Genomic DNA, 21,211 nt, shown 5'->3' on the forward strand with positions numbered 1-21,211 from the left:
GCCCAAAACTGACCATAATATTTGAGGTGCAGTGTCACCACTGCCACACACCAGGGGACAATCACATACAGAGTCTTATCAGCACAACTTGAAACACAAGAAATAAAAGTTTGCAAATTCAACAGTGAGTTTTCATTTCAACAGGGATTCCCAACCTTGCAGGCAATCAAGGAGTTACACCAAACCCACAACATAATTTAACTTCCTCATCTTTACCAATGCACTTAGATTTTTTCCTCTTTATCCTATCACTCACCTCTCGCTCATAGTCCCTTGTTGGTGCATCACTGCCTTGGTCCAGGCCACCAGAGGACAAGGAACCATCTGAGGGCGATGCCATAGGCTGACGCTTTGCTCCATAGCTACCTCCTGAGAATTCCCTCCGCAATGCACTGCCATTTTGTGCAGATGATCCTAAAATGTGCAGAGGAATTAAACCATTGCAGATGCCCAGACAAGGTACTAGAAAGATGTTAGCTATTTGGCTGGCTACTTTTGCTTTCCTCTGGCATGTCCCAGGATGCTCAGCTCCTGGCTTGCTGTCTATGTGTGCTTTTATCTTGTCTGATGCTAGATACAGTTTTTCCTCTGCTCCTCAACATGTCAGGGTTAGCATACAGCAGAGACATAGTCACTGTGTTCCTCACAAAGACAGCAGTTGAATAAACTGCTGTGGTGGCAGCTTCGTTCCAGGCATCTCTCCCCAGCAATACTGTGGAAAGGTAGAGTTGCACTGGGACATGCAGACTACAGCAGACACACAGGCTTTCTGCAGTCTGTTGGCTGTCTTCACATGCTCTGTTATTCAGTCGCTTGCCTCATCTCAGCACAGATCATTTTGCTGACTCTGGCACGCAAGTATTGCATGGCAGCAGTAGGAAAGCTGTTTCCTATGCATTGTAACTCTTCCGTACCAGCAGGTTTTCTACTACGCCCTCTTTGCACTAGCAGCAAGAGAAGCATCAGAAGCTCTAAAGAGTTCAGCAACAAAATTAATAAATGCGGAGCTTGTGAACAACTTGTCAACAATTTACACCACTTCAGCTGCAGCAAAGAAGTCCCAGTGGTAAAAATGCCTTTTTGATTCTAAATTGACAAACTCCAAATGTGGGAAGTCAAACCTGCTAGCTGCTTATCGATGGGTTTCTTTGAAAGTGAGATTACAGTTCCGTCCAGCCCACAGAGGGAGGACGGCCAGCCATGGCTTCTGAAAGTCCTGTCTAGTGGCAGCACAGATAGAAGCAGTACTGGTAGCTCTTCCCTAACACGTGTGCACAGCCCCAAAGCAACACAGATCTGATTGCTTACTTGCTGCTAACCCACTGCTTGCGCTCATCGATCGTCCTGGTTCTGTGCGGGATTTCGTGATCGATGGGATACTGACAGAGCCACTGAATACGGTCCGACTTTCCTGAGGCCGAAGATTCTGCAATGCAGACACACAACAACATGTTTCTTATTGACTGCTGGCTCAACCTTGGACGTTACGGAGGAAGGTCTCAGAATGCAACAAATCCCCAACCTTACCAGAGCTGAATTATCTGAGCAGCAAGTCAGCAAAATTTGCAAAGTAATATTCTGCAATTTAGTGCAGAGACTGGAAGCACACACAGCTGACAATGAAGTGCTGAATTACATGGACGTATGCAGACAACTGAAAAAGTAGGTCTAATAATTCAAGAATTTCCTTGAAAGGATGGTTTGCAAGCCTAAGCTGCTACAGATGTAATTCCATGTGTATTGCATAATGCGCTCTTTCTGAGCACATGCCTCTATGGATTTTGTTAAAATTTCCCTGTGATACCACCACTTGTGGCTTGCACATGCAATTTTGTATGGACATCATATGAATCCCCAATGCCTGTGGAGTTATGGACTCATACTGGACCATAGGATCAATCTGTCAGATAACTGAGGTGGTTCCAAAGATATGAACAGCACTTCTTCAGACCTACAGCAGCTGAACCAAAGCCAGAATCAGCCTTGTGGTCCCAGTCTGCTCAGAGCACCCACCACTGGCTACTCCATGGATTACCATTACCACTCCTGGTTTGCAGCCTAAGGGTTCCAGTGAGATTTTCTAAAATTGTCACTGAATTGAAGCGGTCCTATACTGAGGGAACAGATAAAACAGTGTCTTTATTTGAATATGGCAGCTCCTTAAACACAGATTATGTCTTTAAAAGAAAAAGAAAAAAAAAAACAACCCACTTTGATATAATTTCTGCTTCTGTTACCTTACAGCTGACTTTAGGAGAAAAGGCTTCTCAGCTTATTTAACCCACCTCTTTGTATACAAGCTGTCTTCTTAGCCCAAAATATCCATGCCTATTGTTTCATCTCTGCCTACGCAAGAGACAAACGTGATTTACACTATTAAGTGATTAGCATTAATGAGAATTAGGCTTGGGAAGCCTTTACAGCTGCAGACTGAGAAAAGAGCTGCAGGTATCTCCGAATATTATTTTGTTTCCACTTCACCAAACACTTGCTGCAATAGTGGTTATTTCTTCCCATTCATATGTCATTATTTCCCCACCCTTACTCTGAGAAAGTAACCAAATAAAAACCTACATTTTCTATTGCAATACCTGTCTAGGCTGAAATGTTACAGAAATTTCCACCCCCTGGATGGATACTCTGAAAGACCCTCAGCCACTATCCATTTCTCTAGCTGAATTCTAAAATGAGTAATCAGATAGAGGCTTTGTAAAGAACAGGTATTAGGTGGTGCAGATAATTGTTAAAAACCTGCTGTCAGTCCAATTTTACAATGACCCTTAGAGCCACTGCTGTTACAGACCTCTTTGCTATAAAGTCAACTCTTTGCTTTTCAGCCTCCCAGTGGCCTAGGAATGACAGATTTTTAGCATGCAAAAAACAAAGAATTAAAAATCTCTCAGACACCAACAAAATACACAAGAGCTTATCAGTGAAAAAGCTCTGTTTACTTCTCCCTGTAGCTACTGCTGCACTGTTTTCAAGTCTCTTTCAGAAATCCCTTGAGGATCACACTGCTGCCTCCTGCTTACTCTTTGTTTCCCAAATGAGGACAAATAACCTGCTCTGCAGCACTGAATTTCTCTCCTGGTGTCCCTCACCGTGCCATAAGCAACCTGCACTACAGCTCCCTGTGAGCAGCCTGGCTGTGCACCAACACCAGTGGCCCTACAGTAGATACAAAAGGAACACGGGGACAGGGAATGGCTCACTGCTGTACAGGAGAGCCAAGTGCAGCAGCAGTGGTCAGTATACCAGAGCTGCATGGAAGGAGCTCTGTACTTGTAGAAACTGACAATATTTCATGTTGCAGGGACAGCAATTATATGTAACGATAAGGAGACTGACCTTCTTAACAGTGACTGAGCAGGCAACATACAGGCATCAGGGAAGGAAGGAATGGGTGCATTAAAAAGACTAATTTATTTCATTTGTGTAGTTTAATAGTTATTTTTTTGACCTCAGTTTGCAAAGTCCATGTAATTCCTTGTAGAAAGTTTTTCCACAAAGCAAATCTTCTCTTGTTCTTTGATCTAAAATAAAAGAAGCACATGCTGGAGACCCTGGCGCTTTGGACCCAAAGTGCACGCAATGCAGAAAGGGGATTCAAAGAAAAATAAATGGCAGTTAGCGGTAGTTATCAAGCAGCCAAATGCAGCAAATTAAAAACAGAGGGGAAAAAAAAAGAAAAAGAAAAAGAAACTCGAGCTTGCTTTACTTAGAGACAAAAACCCCTCATATGGAGTAACAATCCAAATCCTAGCAGGTAAATTCATCCCTGCTGCTGAACCAAATGGAGAAATGTGACAGGATTTCTCTTTGAAGAAAAAACCTCAGCAGCAGAGAAGCTGCTTGCTGAGCATTTACTTGCTATGTAGCAGTGAATGACCAGTCAGTGGGTGCTGCCCCACTGGGAGGCAGTGCTCCTCAGCCCCAGCCTGAGCCCAGCACCTGCCACAGCGCCCATAATGCTTGCCTGCATTTCTCTGTCCACAGTGCTTCTTGTTGTTTGTTTTCTTGTATTAATTGAGGTTCCGTTTGTTATGATGTAAACCTAAGCTTTCCTTTCATGAAATGGCAGGACATGACTTAAAAGCTATTTTAAGGGTTCGTTTTCAACTCTTGCTACACACTCCAGGTTTCAATATTCAGTCAGTTCCTGGGTCCCCCAACCCCTGCAGAGGGCCTGCTATCATTCTTGAACTACGAACACAGAGAGGGATATGGGCAGACAAAAAGCAAAATCCACAGCTTTACCTTCCAGTGACAGCTTAAAGTATCTCTTCCCTGAAGCCAAAAAGAGACAACTGCTCTCCTTCACACGAGCCTAAACCTCCAGTGCTCTAAAGGGTAAAGAGGCACAAAATTTCAGTGCTCCAGCTGTTTCTCCAGAAAAGCCAGGATGGATGCAGACCTGCCACCAAAGGGTGTTTTCCAAAATGCTGCAATTCCATTTTTGGATATTAATTTATGTGACCACTACACAACAGTGATATGAGTGTGCACATGACCAGTCAAAGTTCACGGCATGAAATTTTGTTCTGGGGCTTTAGGGAAAAAAATATTTATTTTCCTCCTGCATTTCTAAATTCTCTTTAGCGTTGGATGCAGATCTGCATTACAAACCCCTTCCCAGTGACAGGGACCAAGAACAGCAAAGCAGTCAGGCAGTGAAGGTTTGCTGTATGTGTCTGAAGAGTGTCGAAAGGCCACAGAAACCAACAGCAGCGTTTCCATCACAGTGGCAGGCACAGCTCAAATACACACAAACCCTCAGCAACCAGCCGTCACTGAAGAACCACAGATCACCCACCAGCTCAGGCTGCCCAGGGCCCACCCAATGTGGCCTTTAACACCTCCAGGGATGGGGCACCCACAGCTTTTGGCAGCAGTGCCAAGACCTCAACGCCCTCTGAGCAAAGAATTTCTTCCTAACAGCTGACCTAAATCTCCCCTCTTTTAGTTTAAAGCCATTCCCTGTTGTCCTGTCACTATCAGACCATGTAAAAAGTTGGTCCCCCTCCTGCTTGTGAGCTCTCTTCAGATACTGGAAGGCCACGGTGAGGTCTCACTGGAATCTTCATTCCTCCAGACTGAATACGTCCAGCTCCCTCAGCCCGTCTTAGGAAAGATGTTCCAGCCCTCTGAGCAACTTTGTGGCCTGCACTGGACCTGTTCCAACAGCTCCATGTCCTTCCTGCACCGGGGGCCCCAGGCCTGGCCACAGCACTGCAGGTGTGACCTCACAGGGGCTGAGCAGAAGGAACAACTGACTCCCTAGCCCTGCTGACCACCCTCTTCTTTTATACACATCTATTTCACAGATTATTCATGACCTATCTGCAAATCTGTTCCAAAGCAGAACTGCAGGCCACAGCACAGAACGCAATTACAATGCAGCAGGATGTACAAAAGGGCTTGTTTTAGTATGGCCTTATATTACCATAGGATATAGCAACCTCACGTCAGGCCAGGATACACAACAACAAGCAAAAAGAAAGCATCACTTCCATCCCTCAGATTTTACGTTCCAACTGGAAGGATAATTACAGCACAGTACCTTACCTCAGTCTCTGTTTAGAACAACCAGGATTAAGGGGATCTATATGAACAAGTACCCAATATCTTTAATTTCCGATCTTCCTGCTTGTATGTATTCCAACTGTCTTTTAACTGAACCTAGAAACCACCTAGGCACAATCTGTCTCTCTCCATCTGTGTACAGTACTGTGTAACATTACTGCACTCCCACTATTTCACTGTAAACAAACAGCTTGAAATTTTGGTCCAGCAGAGACAGATCCAGAATCCTTTTCCTAGCACAAACTGATACACAGCATCCTGTCTCTGCCATTGACTGCTGGAGATGTACGGTGTGAAACACAAACATTATTCAGATTTCCCACAACCTTCCTGGTAACTAAAAATGCCATTTTCATAGCAAAAGGTTCAGCCCAGTCGGTAAACATTTTTTCTGTTTATCTGTATCTGTTTTTTAGCTCATCAGAGCTGTTGAAAGACCACAGCCGGTAGCAGAAGACAAATCAGCTGTGACAGAAGAAAGTGAACAGGCGAAGGAAACCACTTTCCAAGGGTTTTTCTCCCATGTTAACAGCCAGGCAAAAGGAAAACCACACGGTGTTAGTAGAGTGAACACCTGACCCAGCCATCCATACCCTCTGAGTCATAAAGTTTGGAGTACCCAGGGCAGAGCACGGAGGCGGGGAAAATGCAGTGTTTATGGAATCGTAAGAGAGGAATTTTTCAGCTGAATTAACAGTCATGTGGTAGATGTGTTCAAAGTTGCTCGGAGAGGAGATCAGACGGGAGTGATGATGAGGGAATTGATAAGGGGAGCGCTGCTATCAAAGACAACAGAGAGAGAAAGCAATGAAGGATGGTTGTACAGGTTACACCAGCAACAGCAGTCTGCAAGAGCAGTCAAACGGACAGCCGAACAGCAGCCCTGCTCACTCATCAGCACGTGGGTTCTTACATTGTCACCCACAGTCCTCTGAGCACCTTCCTTACATGGTATCACATGGGCCTGTTGCCCTTGCTGTTGCTAAAACATTAAAAACAAATAAAACTTTTAACTCATTGGGAATCGATTCTAATATTTATTATAATTTGTATTTCAAAGAGCACCACAGCTGTAGAAGGTGCTTTACAGACAGTTGAGAAGCAATCAGTTCCCTGCCTTGAGGAGCTTACAATCTAAAACAGACATAACACAAAGGAAGGTGAGCACAGGTGAGATGGAGTGGGGAGAAAAAAAGATGAGAATACACAACAGTTAAAGATTGTAGGAGATTTCCTTCTGTTTTTCATGCATTTTAACGGTTCCATTAAAATTAAGTATCACCCGTACAACAAACACAGAGTATTTCTAACGGGAGTGAACAGTGTTTCGACAGGATAGGGACACAGACTGGGTGGGAAGGTAAACTGGTTAGTCAGACAACGGGGACAATTTACTCTGTTGCAGACACACAACACAAGGCCTACATCCTTCTGTGTGATCACTGAGCCTTACAGTGCTTTAGTGAGGCGTTCAGACTTTGCTCTGCCATCTGCTTTCTGCAGAAGTGTATGCCTTTACCAGATAAGGTGCAAAAGTGCTGGGAAATTCAAATGTTTTTAACAGGTAAACTGAGCAGTGTGCTCCCAAAGTGTGACATAAAAGGAGGAGAAAACTAACCCTGCAGATTAAACAGGAACAATTTCTGATTGATCTCTACAGAATGTGCTGACACGAGTGCTCTTGTTATTAAAACTCACGTAAATCTAGATGTAACAGAGGTTTCAGGGCTTGATCTCACTCCCTGTGCCATCTGCATACTTCCTGCAGGCCAGCCTGGTGTGTGGATGGTGCCCAAAGGCCACCAACAAATCAAAACACCAGATCTAATTTTCCCTTCCCCACGTGTAACTGATTTTATCACCTTAAAAGAAACAGATCTGGGTACCATTCGAAATGTTAGGACTTAAAAAACAAAAACAAAACAATATGGTAGAAATTCAGCTTACCCCTCTACTAAACCTAAGGCACTACTTTTTGTATGTGGAACATATTGAAGTTTGAAAGAACATTAAATAACATTCCAATACATATTAGCAAACATTATTGTTATTGTTCTTCATTTCCGTCAGCTGGTAAAATCCAACTTTGTTGTTGTTTTTTTTGTGTTTTGTTGTTTTTTTTTTTTAAATGCACAGGTATTATGAGGCTTTGCATGTTAAATGAAACATCAATTACCACATTATGGCATTTAAGACATAATACACATTAGGTTGTTATTAGAAAGTTTAGCAGCATCTAAATATGAGTACTAGAACCCACCATTCTAATAATGGTCTATGAAAGCAGACTTTGGCAAGTCACCTGCTACCAAGAGAACAGCAGCAAAGCCAGCTACATTCTTAAAAGCCAATGAGGCAGAGAAGGGAGAGTCTAAAATCGCAAGCTGAAAAGCAGAGGGTAGGCCAACTGCAGACCATGAAGATATTTAGCCAGCATTCATGAATGTGAAGAAGCCACGATATACGGCCACGTTTTAAAAACGATCCTTGGAACTCTCTCCACAGACTCTGCCATTAGATGCATGCATGCGGCTCCCACTTTCTTTAAAGAATACCAAATATATATTTACTCTGAAAGTTTCTCACTTGAAACAAGCAAAGCTTCACACATAATCTGTAATGGAAGTATAATGGCTCATGTATGATGAGATCAAACTGAAGCATCATGTTCAAATATAATGGCAGTTGAGACTAACTGTTGTATGTAAAATACTCAGGCATGCAGAATATGAAAGCAAAATCAATCCTGTAAATCTGATGTGCACAGAGAGGTGGTCTGTGCTGCAGTTAGTGCAGTTCCAGATTTCAGATCTTCACTACAAAGGAGCATCCACGATAAAGTGGCTTCAAGGGACAAGAGGGCAGAAGGGAGGCCAGACTGTACGGCCAGCTAATTGGTGACAGGCTGCTAGGGAAGAAAAACACGTACAGAAATAAGTTTGGGGATATACTAACATGAACCATTCTAAATTGTACACAGCAAAACAACGACCCCAATTGAGTATCCATGTCAATAAAATACAAATCTGTACTGATTACAGCTCTGCAAACAGCAATTAAGAATTTCTAGTTCCTGCTATGCTGTAGCTCACATCCTTGCTTGTCAAAGCCAGACTCCTAAGTTACTGCTAGTGATGAAGAAAAGAAGGATGCAAAGTTGTCTGAGCCTCTAATATATTCTCCTTTAATTGTGATCTCATTCTGAGCTTTGGGCATATTCATTTCTGTGTAAACACAGGACTATGCTGAAGACAAGAGTGTCCATCACACAGAGACCACAGGACCAGGTGAATAGGCTGCAATTTGCCATAAACACATCTCACTGCTCATGTCACGTGCTTGTTGCATACCAAGACTTTGGAAACAACACACAGAGAAAGCAACTTTTCCCTTCGAGTGGCTGCATCAGCAAGGACATTCACATGCAGACAGACATGCTGTGCATACGGAGGCATCTGTTTAGTACACAGCACATCAAACAGACAGTAACCATATTAAACTCTCCATTTATCTGATTTTCATTTTGTACTCTCACAATTCATATCAAGCTCTCTGAAGCTGATCTCCTAGAACACATCACTAAGGACAGTAGTAAGCTGCCAGCCAGGAAACTTCTGTTGGCCCTGCATCCAGCAGGCAGTGACCTGCCCTCCTGGTACACTGCAGCCTGCCATGCAAAGGCTGCTGTTACCACTTTTAATGCCATGCTCTGTTCAATTCTAGGCACTTTGCCTGGAAAAGGTAGCAAAGGCAGGTTAGTGGGACTTGCAGAGACAAGTTTTGATTGGATTCATTTCATGTATACATATATATCTATATTATATATGCATATATATACACACTAAATATACATATGCACACTATGTATATAGTGTGTATCATAAATAAAAATAAATAAATGAAAATTTAAATTGTCACTTGCTTTAGAGTTCACCCATGGGTGCTAGATAAAAACTAGGCTGTTAGTTTGTGACAATCATTCAGTGCAGAGATTAAAATATCCATTCTCTATCAAATCCTATTAACAAGGACCTTTCTGCCTACATAATACTATACCAATTCCATGAAAACTCATGCTGGATGAACAAATTCCTATCAGCAGACCCAGACAAATCTGAAGTTGCTCGAATAAGTCAAGAAGAAACAGCAAAGTAAAAAAGGCTTGGTCCATCATTTTCATTCACTTTCTGCATTCCATTAATAACATCGACCAAAACAGTCGAATGATGGCAATTTGAGAAAACCACTGACCTTGCACCACTTGTTCCCCCTAGTGGCAGCACCCTTCCAATGTAAAAATGTATTTCCTCATCCCCTTCAGGCAAACAAAACGAAGCATTCCCAAAGTAAAACATTACAATTTTTCCCACATACCTTTAAGGATAAATACCTTTTCTTCTGAAAAATTACATCCTATTTAGTACATAAAGTAGATACTCTTGCTGCAAAATAATCACACATGCTAAGAAACAACCAAAAAAAAAACTAAACTCCTCACCATTTGGAACAGGGCTTGAATCTATTGAATTAATTTTACGTCTTTGAAAAGAAACTGTCCCACAGATGGGCTGTATGTAAGACTGGATGAGTATTCTTTACGTCACATACTGACTTTCCAGGGAATGTCCTATATCCATCCTCCCTTTTTATTCTTTCTTTTGTGTGTCTTTCCAATAAGACCTTGGACTCAAAATATAATGTCAGCTGCAAACACAGCTCCTTGTCCTCTGTTTTCATGCCAGAGGAAAAAAAGGAGGCAGCTTGGATCAGACTACACCAAGACTTAGTCCAGTCAAACACCTTACAGGAAATTGGTAGAAAAGAGAAAGCTGCCGGGGCAGAATTTTAATTGTGACAGAATTTCTTTTTCCTAATCTCAAGTTACACTTTCAAGTTCACCTACTTCTAAGTCCCATGGTTGGTGCTGTACTGGAAGGAATACAAACAATGACACTGCAAGGAGCTACTGGGATAACAGACATCAAATCTGCTTTACCTGCAGTGACTTCTGCAAGCATTAAGACTACTTGCAACAAGGGAGTTTTCAGTAGCAACTTTAGAAAGAAGCTGTAGCAATCGACTGAGTGCAGAAGCCAATTCTATACTGTTAGCATATTCTATTGTTTCTTCTATAGCATAGAAAGTGACTCCTAGATTTCTTTTAAAACATCATGTTGATGGCAATAAGCAAAGTACCAGTTGTATCTCCAGACAAGACCTTTGACCCAACACAAGACTTGTGTAACTGGAATGAATTTAAAGCCAAAAGCCATTTAATGATGACACAGCTGAAGAAATATTAACCCAAGTGAGAATCTGGAAAACCTCCAGCTGCAGGTAACATTATTCCTTATTTTACAGTTGATAGATTTGGGCAATGTTTGGATTAAGAGTCCTCTCAACTTTTGATTCCCATGAACTTTCAACAATTGTGTGAAGTATGGCATCTAGCAGTAGTAGTTTATTTTCTTTGATAAGGAAAACCCAGAAGTATTTCACAGAATCACAGAATCACAGAATCACCTGGGTTGGAAGGGACCTCAAGGATCATGTAGTTCCAACCCCCCTGCCTAGCAGGGCCACCAAACATACACATTCAGATCAGGTTGCCCAGGACCCCGTCCAACCTGGCCTTGAACACGGCCAAGGACGGGGCATCCACAACCTCCCTGGGCAGCCCGTTCCAGGGCCTAACTACTCTATTTGAGTACTTAGTACTCAAGTACTAAGTACTCTTAGTACTTAGTATTTGAGTACTACTTTCTATTTGAAGGAACCCAGCAGAAAAGGAAGAGTTAGAAAGAAGTCTGGATTTGCATCTTGCCCTGAAGCAAATTATCATTACTTGTTGAACACTGTACACATACATATACACAACCAGGTGAGAGAAAGTCAGCCAACTTCACTTGGATTTGTCTTGTGCTTTCTAGAACCAGCTCTCTCCTTTTCATTTTTAGTTCATTTGTAAACACACACATATACACAAAACACTGCTCACTGCTCACTGCACTGAGTCTTATTGGCTCTTCTAAGTGTCTCTCATGAGATTTAAAGGAAATCCTTTCCCTTCCATGCCTATCCTCATACGAGTAAAAGCTAGTGCCAAAAGGGTTCATGTACAAGATGAAGATCTTGAAGTACAGTGTAACATAAAGCACAGTTTTTTGCAAAAGTGAGATAAAACCAGAAGATCCTAAAACCATGATCTAATGCAGCTGCAGGTTTTCTTTTCCAGTCTTATTGTTACTTCTGCTTAGATACTGAAAAGCCCTCCTACCTCCTGCCTTGACTCCGAGCAATAGTGATGATCATTTTAGACAGCACTGCTAGAGTGATTGTACAATGGCTTAGGTTAGAGGGGACCTTAAATGTCGTCTCGTTCAAACCCCCAGTCGTGGGCAGGGCTATGCCCCACCAGCTCAAGCTGCCCAGGGCCCATCCAACCTGGCATTGAGAGCCTCCAAGGATGGAGCACCCACAGATCTGGGCAGCAGTGCCAGGGCCTCACTGCCCTTTGAGTAAAGAATTTCTTCCTAACATCTAACCTAAATCTTTTAGTTTAAAATAATTCCCCTTTGTCCTATCACTGTCAGATTGTGTAGAAAGTCAGTCCCTTCCTGTTTGTAAGCTCCCTTCTAGTATTGGAAGGCCACACTGAGGTCTCACAGGTACCTTCATTTTTCCAGGCTGAACAAACCCAACTCCATTAATTTTCCCTCTTAGGAGAGGTGCTCCAGCCCTCTGATCATCTCCTCTAGACCTGCTTCAACAGCTCCACATCCTTCCTGTACTGTGGTGGCCTCAGGCCTGGACACAGTACTCCAGATGCAGCCCCACAAGGGCAGAGCAGAGAGGGACAATTCCCTCTCCTCTCCATGCTGGCCACTCCGCTTTGGATGAAGTCGAGGACACTGATGGACTTTCAGGTTGCAAGCCTGCTGCTCACATCTACCTTTTTGTCCACCAGAATGCTCAGGTCCTTCTCCACACAGCTGCTCTCAAGGAGTTCTTTTCCTAGTCTGTACTCATATCTGGGATTGCCTTGATCTAAGTGCAACACCTTGCATGTGGCCTTGTTAAATCTCATTGGATTCTCATGTGATCACCTTTTGGGCATGTTCAGGTCTCTCTCGTTGGCATCTCACCCTTCTATTTAGTCAACAAATATGCTATGTGCCTATGTCTTATGGAGGTACTCATATTACCTATTAGTATCATATAATCTGATCTTTCTTACAGAGTTCATTATCATATTCTGAATCACATCTATCTTGAATGAATTTAGAAAGCAATACATAACACACAAACAATATGCTCAACATAGCTACAAGTAAGCTGTATGATAAAATCCTAATATTAATTCACCTGTATTTCAGCATAAACTACACTAACTTCAAGGAGAGTATTTCCTAAATAAGGCTATGTAGAAACAGACATGTGTGCACTATGCTTAATATTCAAGTAAAAAGTTCTGTTTCACTGATAATAATTAATTTGGAAAGGAAATGAGAAAATAGCATCTTATTCACAGAAAGAAATTTGGTTACTATATATTGTTAAAATCCCACAGTTTCACTGTCTAAGGAGAAGAGGTTTGAGAGAGAGAGGCTAAACTGGATGTAAGGACGAGAAGAAAGGAATTGAACTTACAGTAATATAGTTAATGAAGAAAGGAATTTCTCTTTCCATTTCCATACAGAATCCTGGCACAAATCCTCTTAATTGTGTATCTTCTTATGTGTTAAAAAAACTATAATCAGCACTGAGAGACCAATCTGTCTTAAAACCCAGGAAGCATTAGGCATTCCTTCATTCACTCTCAACTGTTATCCTTTTCATTTAATCACTAACACCTCAGCATGTCCCATGTCATTTACCTAGGTACATTGCCACTGATATGAAACACATCAAACACTCTCAACATACACCCAAAATTGTAGTTGTTTTTCTTTTTCTCATTGGTAGCCTCTTTTGAAGTAAGTCACTCTCACATATACTTCTGCACTTACCATTGGAAGGTCTTTGAGAATCTGTATACCATCTCCAGGACCCATATGTGCTATGTGGTTAAAATTAGTTGGGTTAGAAATTAATTTATTTCTCATTTCTGGATCACGTAGCATCTCCCTGGAAGAGAAAATACTGTTCAGGAATCTTATTCAAGGTGAAAATAGCCATTTAAAAACAGTTAAGCTTTGATTATCAGCTATTTTAAATGGAAATAAACTATTTAGTCATTTTAACAGTAATAAACTCTCGCTGTCAGCACTGGTATGGACAGGCTTTCACCTTGAAAAGACCTATGGCCCAGAACAAATGAATGCTGTTTTGCAAACTAACAGCCCATATACCCAACAGCTACCATTAAAAATATACAAACACTACGAGCTGATAAAAAGCTCTGTAAGATGAGCAAGAGCAGAACTCACGATGCTGTATTATACCTACATATTGCACCTCTATACTGTATGTAGAAACATGCATCCCAAACAACAGCTGTTTCAGATAATGTGAATAAATGAAATCACTTGTGCAGCCAGTGCAGAAGTCAAGTACAGGTTGAACACTGACCTCCTCTGCTGCATCCTCTCCTCTTCTGGTACCCTGAATGAATAGCGGCGCTTGTTGTTGATGTTTCGAACCATTTGCTTCCGGCTGTTATCTGATGTTTCAGGAACCACCAGTTCATCACCCTCTGGAATCAAGACAAAAATGATTGCTTCATTGGGCATACATGGAATAATAATACAAAGATATTTTCTCTGTTTTTGCTAGTGCAGCACAGCACCCATTTCCCATGAATTTCCCTGAATAAACGCTCCTTGATTTAGGAGTTTTCTTGATCACTCTGTTATACAAAACCCATCTTAACCCATCTTCACGTACAAGTTGCCACAACCATATTTTCCTCAAAATAGTACAGATTCTTTCAAACAAAATCTTTACCTTCCCTTTTCAAGGAAAACATTCTTGAAAAATCTTCAGTATGAAACACATGACATTATGAAACATGCTTGGACACATAAGTAAGCCTACAATGTGTCTTCTCACAGTGAAAACCAAGAGCCTGGAAACATTTAGGTGGGCAGGAAAGGATCTCAGTCCTCCCTCTCAAACATTTTTTGGCAGCCTTCAGTGAAAGTCACTAAAAGCCTTGTTCTGCCAATCACCTGGAAACTCGATGCAATATCCTGTTCCATTCATTTCCTCAAATATTTAAACTCTGATATTTTTTGCTGTAACTGTGGGAAGAGGGAAGATTTTTATTCCATATGTGTAGGTCTGGCAAGGCATCTTCAATAAAAATGTGAAATGTGCAGCAATGATCATCATACAACAGGAATATCATTCTGAATGAATGCTGCAGCTGCTCTGCCTTCTTTTACACACACTAAGACTAAGGTTAAATTTAATACGCTTGAACATATCCAGCAGCTAGTGCTGAGAACAAGAATAGTTTTTGTATGGAACTGAAACCTCCTTTTTCCCTAAGATCAACTGCAGACTTCATGACAAATCCACCAAATTGTTCCTCTCTGTGACTGCCACTCCTTTTGCACTAATTTGCTCACAGATTATTTAAGCAAACAATGAAACACTGTCAACAACAGTATGTTTATTTCCACTACCTTCAGAGTAATTGCTAAAAATACACACAGCTTTTGACTGCTAAACTGCATAGATCACACCTCTCACTTAAGTAAAGCATATTACGCAGTTTTATGCTTTTGAAGTGTGTTCCAACAAAGGAAAAAGGCCAAAAAGACTCTCAGCATAAATTCACTTTGGCACACAATCATGTATGGCCCTAATTAGAAGTTAAGAATATATAAAACTATACTTTTTTTTTTATCCTTGGAAAAGGCTTCTTTAGGTAGTATAGTATTAATTTCTATCCAGCGCTGCCAAGGTAACTATTAATCCTTAAACCATGAAGGCATAGGTACATGTCATCTTGGCATTTAATACTAGATCTGGGAGAAAAACTCATCATTCTCTTATTCCCAGACTTTTACAAATTTTCATTGCATATTTAGGAGGAGAAAAAAAAAAAATCAGACTATCTGCCTGTCAGACAACTGTATCGTTACAACTACTGTGGAATCTATAAGCATGGCTCTCTCCCAGAATGCTCTTTCTAAACAAAAACTTTTATGATGAAAAGCAGCTCCTCTTTACTTACCTGCCATTTTGTTTTTGAAATATATTAATCTAACCGTCTCCAAACCTAAAAGGTTGAGTGATCCTTCTGTATTCAAGGGTCGTACCTGAAGCAAGGAAAATCAGCTTTTTAGTAACTCTACTCATACAGCACATCTTCTAAAAGCTCCAAGGAGCAATATAAACTTCATAAACACAGTACTGTTATAACATCAACCAGACAGCAGAACAGTAACTGTGCAGAGTAAAGTTTGCTTCAAAGAAGAAAGAGAGGCTGGAGGAAGCAGTGTTTTCCTCTCTCATGACACATGCATGCTCTCAGAATCAAGAGTTGTGAGACATTAAATCCTCAAAGCTGAGGTAAGGGCAATTTTAGATTCTAAACTCCTGTTTGGAGATCTAGAACACAGAGAGCTGCCTAAAATTCTCTTTAAAGACACAGGTTTAACACCATTCCTACCAGCATTTATATAAATATTTCCATAAGAAGCCTACTTCATATAACAATATAGCTTTATCTAAGATGTGCACAAACCACTAAGCTGTGCCTTTGGTTTGTGTTAGCATCATGTCACAATTACACTTTTTGACTTGTTAAGACTATATATAGATTGCTAAAACCTACTAATATTTTTGACCTACAGCTTCATAAGGAAACAACCATTCCACTCTTCAGCTGTGTTAGAAACAAGCCTTTCTCTCTCCAGCTTTAAATAGAGAATGATTCAGAAGGGACCTACAAAGATCGAGTCCAACTGCCTACTTCAGTCAGAGCATTCTACCAAGGATATTATTCAAATGCCTCTCCAACATGGATAGGCATGGGGCATCATCTACCCTGGCTATGAAGCCTGCTGCAGCTGTAAGACCTCCTAGAAGTTAAGGTAGTGCCAAGTTTTCAAAAACTGCTTCCATTCGATAAGTGATCAAAACCTGACAGAATTCTGGCTGTAATACTTCTTTTAATTCAATCATGTTTAGAACAGGCAGTTTTAATGACAACCTCTAATGTCCTTAAAAACAGCACTGTATGACCGTAACAAAGAAATATCACAGTGCAGCCATATTCTTTAACTGATAGCAAAACAGCAAGTTACCTTTTTGAGAGGAATAGTCTGAATCCACTCCATGGAGTTCACGTCAAAGATATCAATTGCATTTTCACTATACACAGAGAGGTATGGTGCATTGTAACCTGAGACGGAACGATAAATTGTCATGTGCTTTTAGACAGGGCTGGTGATACACAACTTCTCAGGGTCTGACCATACTACTACTACTAAGAAACACACAAAACAAAACTACAATCCAACAACAACCTTGGCTTAAAAACATGTTATAACTAAAAAGAAGATCATGAAATCTACTGTAAAAGCAAACCAACATCAACAAAAAACCTAAAACCATCAGAAGATTTTTGTTTTAACTGTGCAGAACCAAACTATTTTTACTATACGGGGCTCCAATTTACATTGCCAAACACTAATGTGGTTCAACGTTTTTTTCCTCTAAAAATTCTATCTTTAAGAGTTTTTAGTACATGATGTGTATTTAATTTATTGTTATTTAATAACCGTCACTTGTTTGAATGAGTTTGGTCTCTGGACTACATACTAAGTGAACATCAGTTGGAACTAAGCACCATGACATAGTGCTCATGTTTCCTTCTAGCTCTAATTCTCTTTTTGTGTTTTCCAGACCATAAAGAGAATTCTATGCTACTCATCTGGCACATGTCCCCAGCACGAAATTTATTCCACTGGGACCACTAAGGAGAATTCAGTATTTCCATGTCGCCAAAAAGACTGCCATGGTCTGCCAAGAATAACAAAAGCATTGAATTTATGTTTAAATCTAACAGTTTTGCTACAAAATATACCTCTATTTTCAGTTGGAACAAAATCAAATTGCTTTGTTTAAGGGCAATGAAAGAAATTCCACAGGTGTCAATGACACAAACATGTCATATATGTGAAAATAACTGTTTTTAACCAAGTGTAATATTTCATTTTGATTCATTCACTATTTGAGTACTGATACTGTAATAATCATGCTCTTGCTTGAAAAACAGAAGTGATACACAGCCTGTAAAAATGGATCCCTTCACATTCAGAAGAGGCTTCACTCAGACCAGGAGAAACATTAATCTCCCCCTGCAGCATGACTGCAGAGCTGCCACAACGAAGTAAGTAAGAAGCCTAAGACTGTGCTCAATTGCAAACAATCTGAGGACAAATTTGGCTACTCTTCAAGAACACTCAGAAAGACAACAAAAAGAGGAAGCCAGGCATTGCATTTTTTCCTCTGTCACACATATAAAGTTCCAACTTTAAAAATATATATATAATAAACGCTTAACATATGTCTTATTGGGAATTGTAATTTTGAAAAACATCATTTTTTTTTCCTTAAGGTTAGGAAATACATTTTCTACATTGCCTGTCAGATGTTGTATTTTGGAGAGGAAGAGGGAGTAAAAAATTCAAAGCTGAATTTAAAAAAAAAGTGAGGAAAGAGAAAATGAACAAGAAACAAATTGAGAGAATGAAGGAGGAACATAAAAAGAAAAGAAAAAAATAACACAATAAGCAAGACTCTACCATTAAGAGAAAGACAAGTTAAACTATCAGATCCTGATGACAACAAGAAAGTTTGAGTTTCAATGCTGAGACGAAGTTCAATCAAATTTCAAGGTTTTAAACAACAACAGTCTAGTTTCAGTAGTAGTGAATGCAAACAGATCCCAGATAGCCCCTCTAGGACCTAAGGCTTTACGCTGTTCTAGAGTACAGGCCATGAGTTTAGAAATCAGACATCGGGCAACTTACTTCAAGATCCAGACCTTTGATTTCTTTTTATGCTAGCTACAACAGCATGTGTATGTTACAGAGTTTGCAAAGCCAGCGTAAATGAGATCAAGTTTAAACCCTCTGACGAGACTTAAAGCTGCTGACACAGAAGCTGAGTCTTCATTTAACTGTTGGGCAATTTTCCTTGTATTTCACTTTCTGTGGATATTAATAGAAGCAGGGATCACTTCAATGTATAATAGCAAGTTAAAGTGACACACAGAGCAACTTACAGCAAGATGATGGAGTTGCAGGCCACATCAATTCTTGTTGTCTCGATCTTCGGCCCTGGCAGTCAACGTAAACCCCTACGCTGCTAAAACACAGCAGGTATTCTTTATTTGAGATTTCGACTGCACAGATGGCATCAGTTGGCTGCTGTGAGATAAATGATAGCGTGTGGTCATCTGGATGGAGCAGACTGTGTGGGCTGCCTTCTCCATGAAGGGGATGTTTTAAGAAACCTGACTGGTAGCCCACACAAAGTCGCTCACTGAAGACCGACATCCACTGGACGTTCCCCTGGACTTGGATCTCCTTGATCTTTTTGTGACGCGTCTTACTCTGATTTAGTTCATAACAGAGGACCTGCCTTTTCATAGCTACACACAGGCATGTAAGGGCTCCATGGCGCACATGTCCAGAAACTATTGACTGGCAGCCCTTTGTTTCTGCCAGCTTATAAAACTCAGTCTCCCTTCCATCCAGGGCTGTCATAGGGAAAAGTCGCACGTGACGGTTTCGTCCTGAGATTACTGCAATGAGCTGTTCGCTTGGGATAAGCTCAATCTGATGAACCTTCTTATTATCACCAACACGGATTATCTCTACAATAAAACCAAACAGAAACACCACAATTCATGTATATCATGGTAAAATGCAAACCGATTAAAAACTCTGTTGGGTAAGCACGAGAAATTCCCTTTATTACTCCTTTGCCTTATTTAAATATACAATAATAAAAACTTGTATTTTAATGATTCCAAAACTGATAATGGCTGGATAAAATCTTTCTTTCTTTATCAGAAAAAGGGACAAGCATGCGCTTCAATAGCAGCTGAAGTGTTATTAAGAATTCATTTTAAAAATAGTCATGTCTCTACTCTACTGAAAGTGAGGTTTAATTTCCAGCACTAAGGAGGAGGTTACAGTGAAGACCAAGCCAGCTTCCTTACTGAAGTGAGCAGCAAGAGAAGAGAAGGCAAAAATCTTAGATACCCAAAACAGAAAGCACACAGAACAGTGTGATCTTGATCATCTGCTCTCGCATAGGGCTGCCCAGCTGGTAACACAATAAAACCAACTAAAATGGAACTGTGGATACTGAAAAAGAAAAAAACTTATGAAGTCAGTTTTTGATTATTAAGGGAAATTATTATCAGTTTCCAGTCTCTTACCGTCTTTGGTGACATGCACAACAAATAACCCTTCTTCATTCCCCAGTGCTATTCTTTCATGATCTATGACATTAATTAAAAAAAAAAAAAAAAAAAGAAAATAGGTTATTTTTATTTCAAAGTACTTTTTCAACAAGTGTGATAATTCTGATTAACAGTTTTTTAATATCTTGAAATAAACAAAAAGCCTTAACCAACACAGCCTCTTTTGCCAGGTAAATAGTGACAGAACAAGAGGGAATGGCCTCTAGTTGCACCAAGGGAGATTCAGGTTGGATATCTGAAAGGACTACTTCTCAGAAAGAAGGCATTGGTCAGGCATTGGAACAGGTTGCTCAGGGAAGTGGTGGAGTCACTTTCCCTGGAGGTGTTTAAGGAAAGGGCAGATGTGGTACTTTGAGCTGTGGTTCAGAGGGCAATACTGGTGGTAGGTGGACGGCTGGACTTATCTTAGAGGTCTTTTCCAGCCTTAACGATTCTATGATCTACCAAAACTAAACAAAACATTGGAAACCACCCTGGCTTTCAAATTTCTAAAAAAAAAAAAAAACCCCACATTTTCCCATTTCTCCTGTTAGCAGATATAACACAAGAAATATTATTTTTAACAAATCACTCAGATATTTAAGTATACTACTGACACTGAAATAATTAAGACATCAAATTCAAATAATCTGAGTTCAACATTTTGTGTGGTTGCATTTAAAATTACTAAGCTCTTTCTCAACTCTCCAGTTCTCTCTCTGGACACAGAAGCAGACTATTGTAAAAATCAGTGATTTACACCTATTTTATGGTTCCAATTTTGCCCAGTGAAGGAGTTGTCTTCACAGAATAGCAAAACTGCAATATCCAACTGTTAGCCAATATAGCTCATTATTATAAATGTGTGCGTATGGGGGAATGTCATTACTGAGCCAGATTTCTTATTTATTTCATACCTATGATTGCTGCTGACTGTGTTGTTTTGATGAGGGGTAAGGTGCTGTCATAAGCTTCTTTGGGAACATAGACTGAGCGGTCTTTGAGTTTGTTCTTCTTCAAGATTCTATGCAATTCATTCAGCACTCCTACCCACTTGCTTTTTTCATTCTCACCGTCTGTTAGAATCAGGATTGAACACTTATTACTGGTTGCAGAGAGTTGGGAAGCTGTGACCTGAAAAAATTTTAAATATATATTTTAAATCTTAAGCAATAAAAGATTTCACCCTGATCATTT

General features: G+C 40.5%; 1 protein-coding gene across 10 annotated transcripts in view; it reads right to left on the reverse strand.

Moving 5' to 3' along the window:
* The window catches only part of CDC42BPA (CDC42 binding protein kinase alpha), a 150,709-nt gene that overhangs the window by 6,158 nt on the left and 123,340 nt on the right, over positions 1-21,211 (reverse strand). For 3 of the 10 annotated variants that reach the window (XM_052687179.1, XM_052687214.1, XM_052687170.1), the window contains 10 exons: positions 20,932-21,148; positions 19,991-20,053; positions 18,827-19,420; positions 16,842-16,939; positions 15,767-15,851; positions 14,155-14,278; positions 13,593-13,710; positions 6,177-6,362; positions 1,309-1,426; positions 257-414 (listed from right to left, as the gene is read on the reverse strand). In XM_052687179.1, the coding sequence (XP_052543139.1) occupies positions 257-414; positions 1,309-1,426; positions 6,177-6,362; positions 13,593-13,710; positions 14,155-14,278; positions 15,767-15,851; positions 16,842-16,939; positions 18,827-19,420; positions 19,991-20,053; positions 20,932-21,148 (1,761 nt within the window). Of the gene's footprint in view, positions 1-256; positions 415-1,308; positions 1,427-6,176; positions 6,363-6,496; positions 6,566-6,600; positions 8,492-13,592; positions 13,711-14,154; positions 14,279-15,766; positions 15,852-16,841; positions 16,940-18,826; positions 19,421-19,990; positions 20,054-20,931; positions 21,149-21,211 lie in introns of those variants that run through there. The other 7 variants (XM_052687251.1, XM_052687204.1, XM_052687187.1 and 4 more) reach the window with 6 other exon arrangements.

Source organism: Tympanuchus pallidicinctus, unplaced genomic scaffold (genome assembly GCF_026119805.1).
Source record: "Tympanuchus pallidicinctus isolate F22 unplaced genomic scaffold, pur_lepc_1.0 scaffold1, whole genome shotgun sequence".
Lineage (NCBI taxonomy): Eukaryota > Metazoa > Chordata > Aves > Galliformes > Phasianidae > Tympanuchus > Tympanuchus pallidicinctus.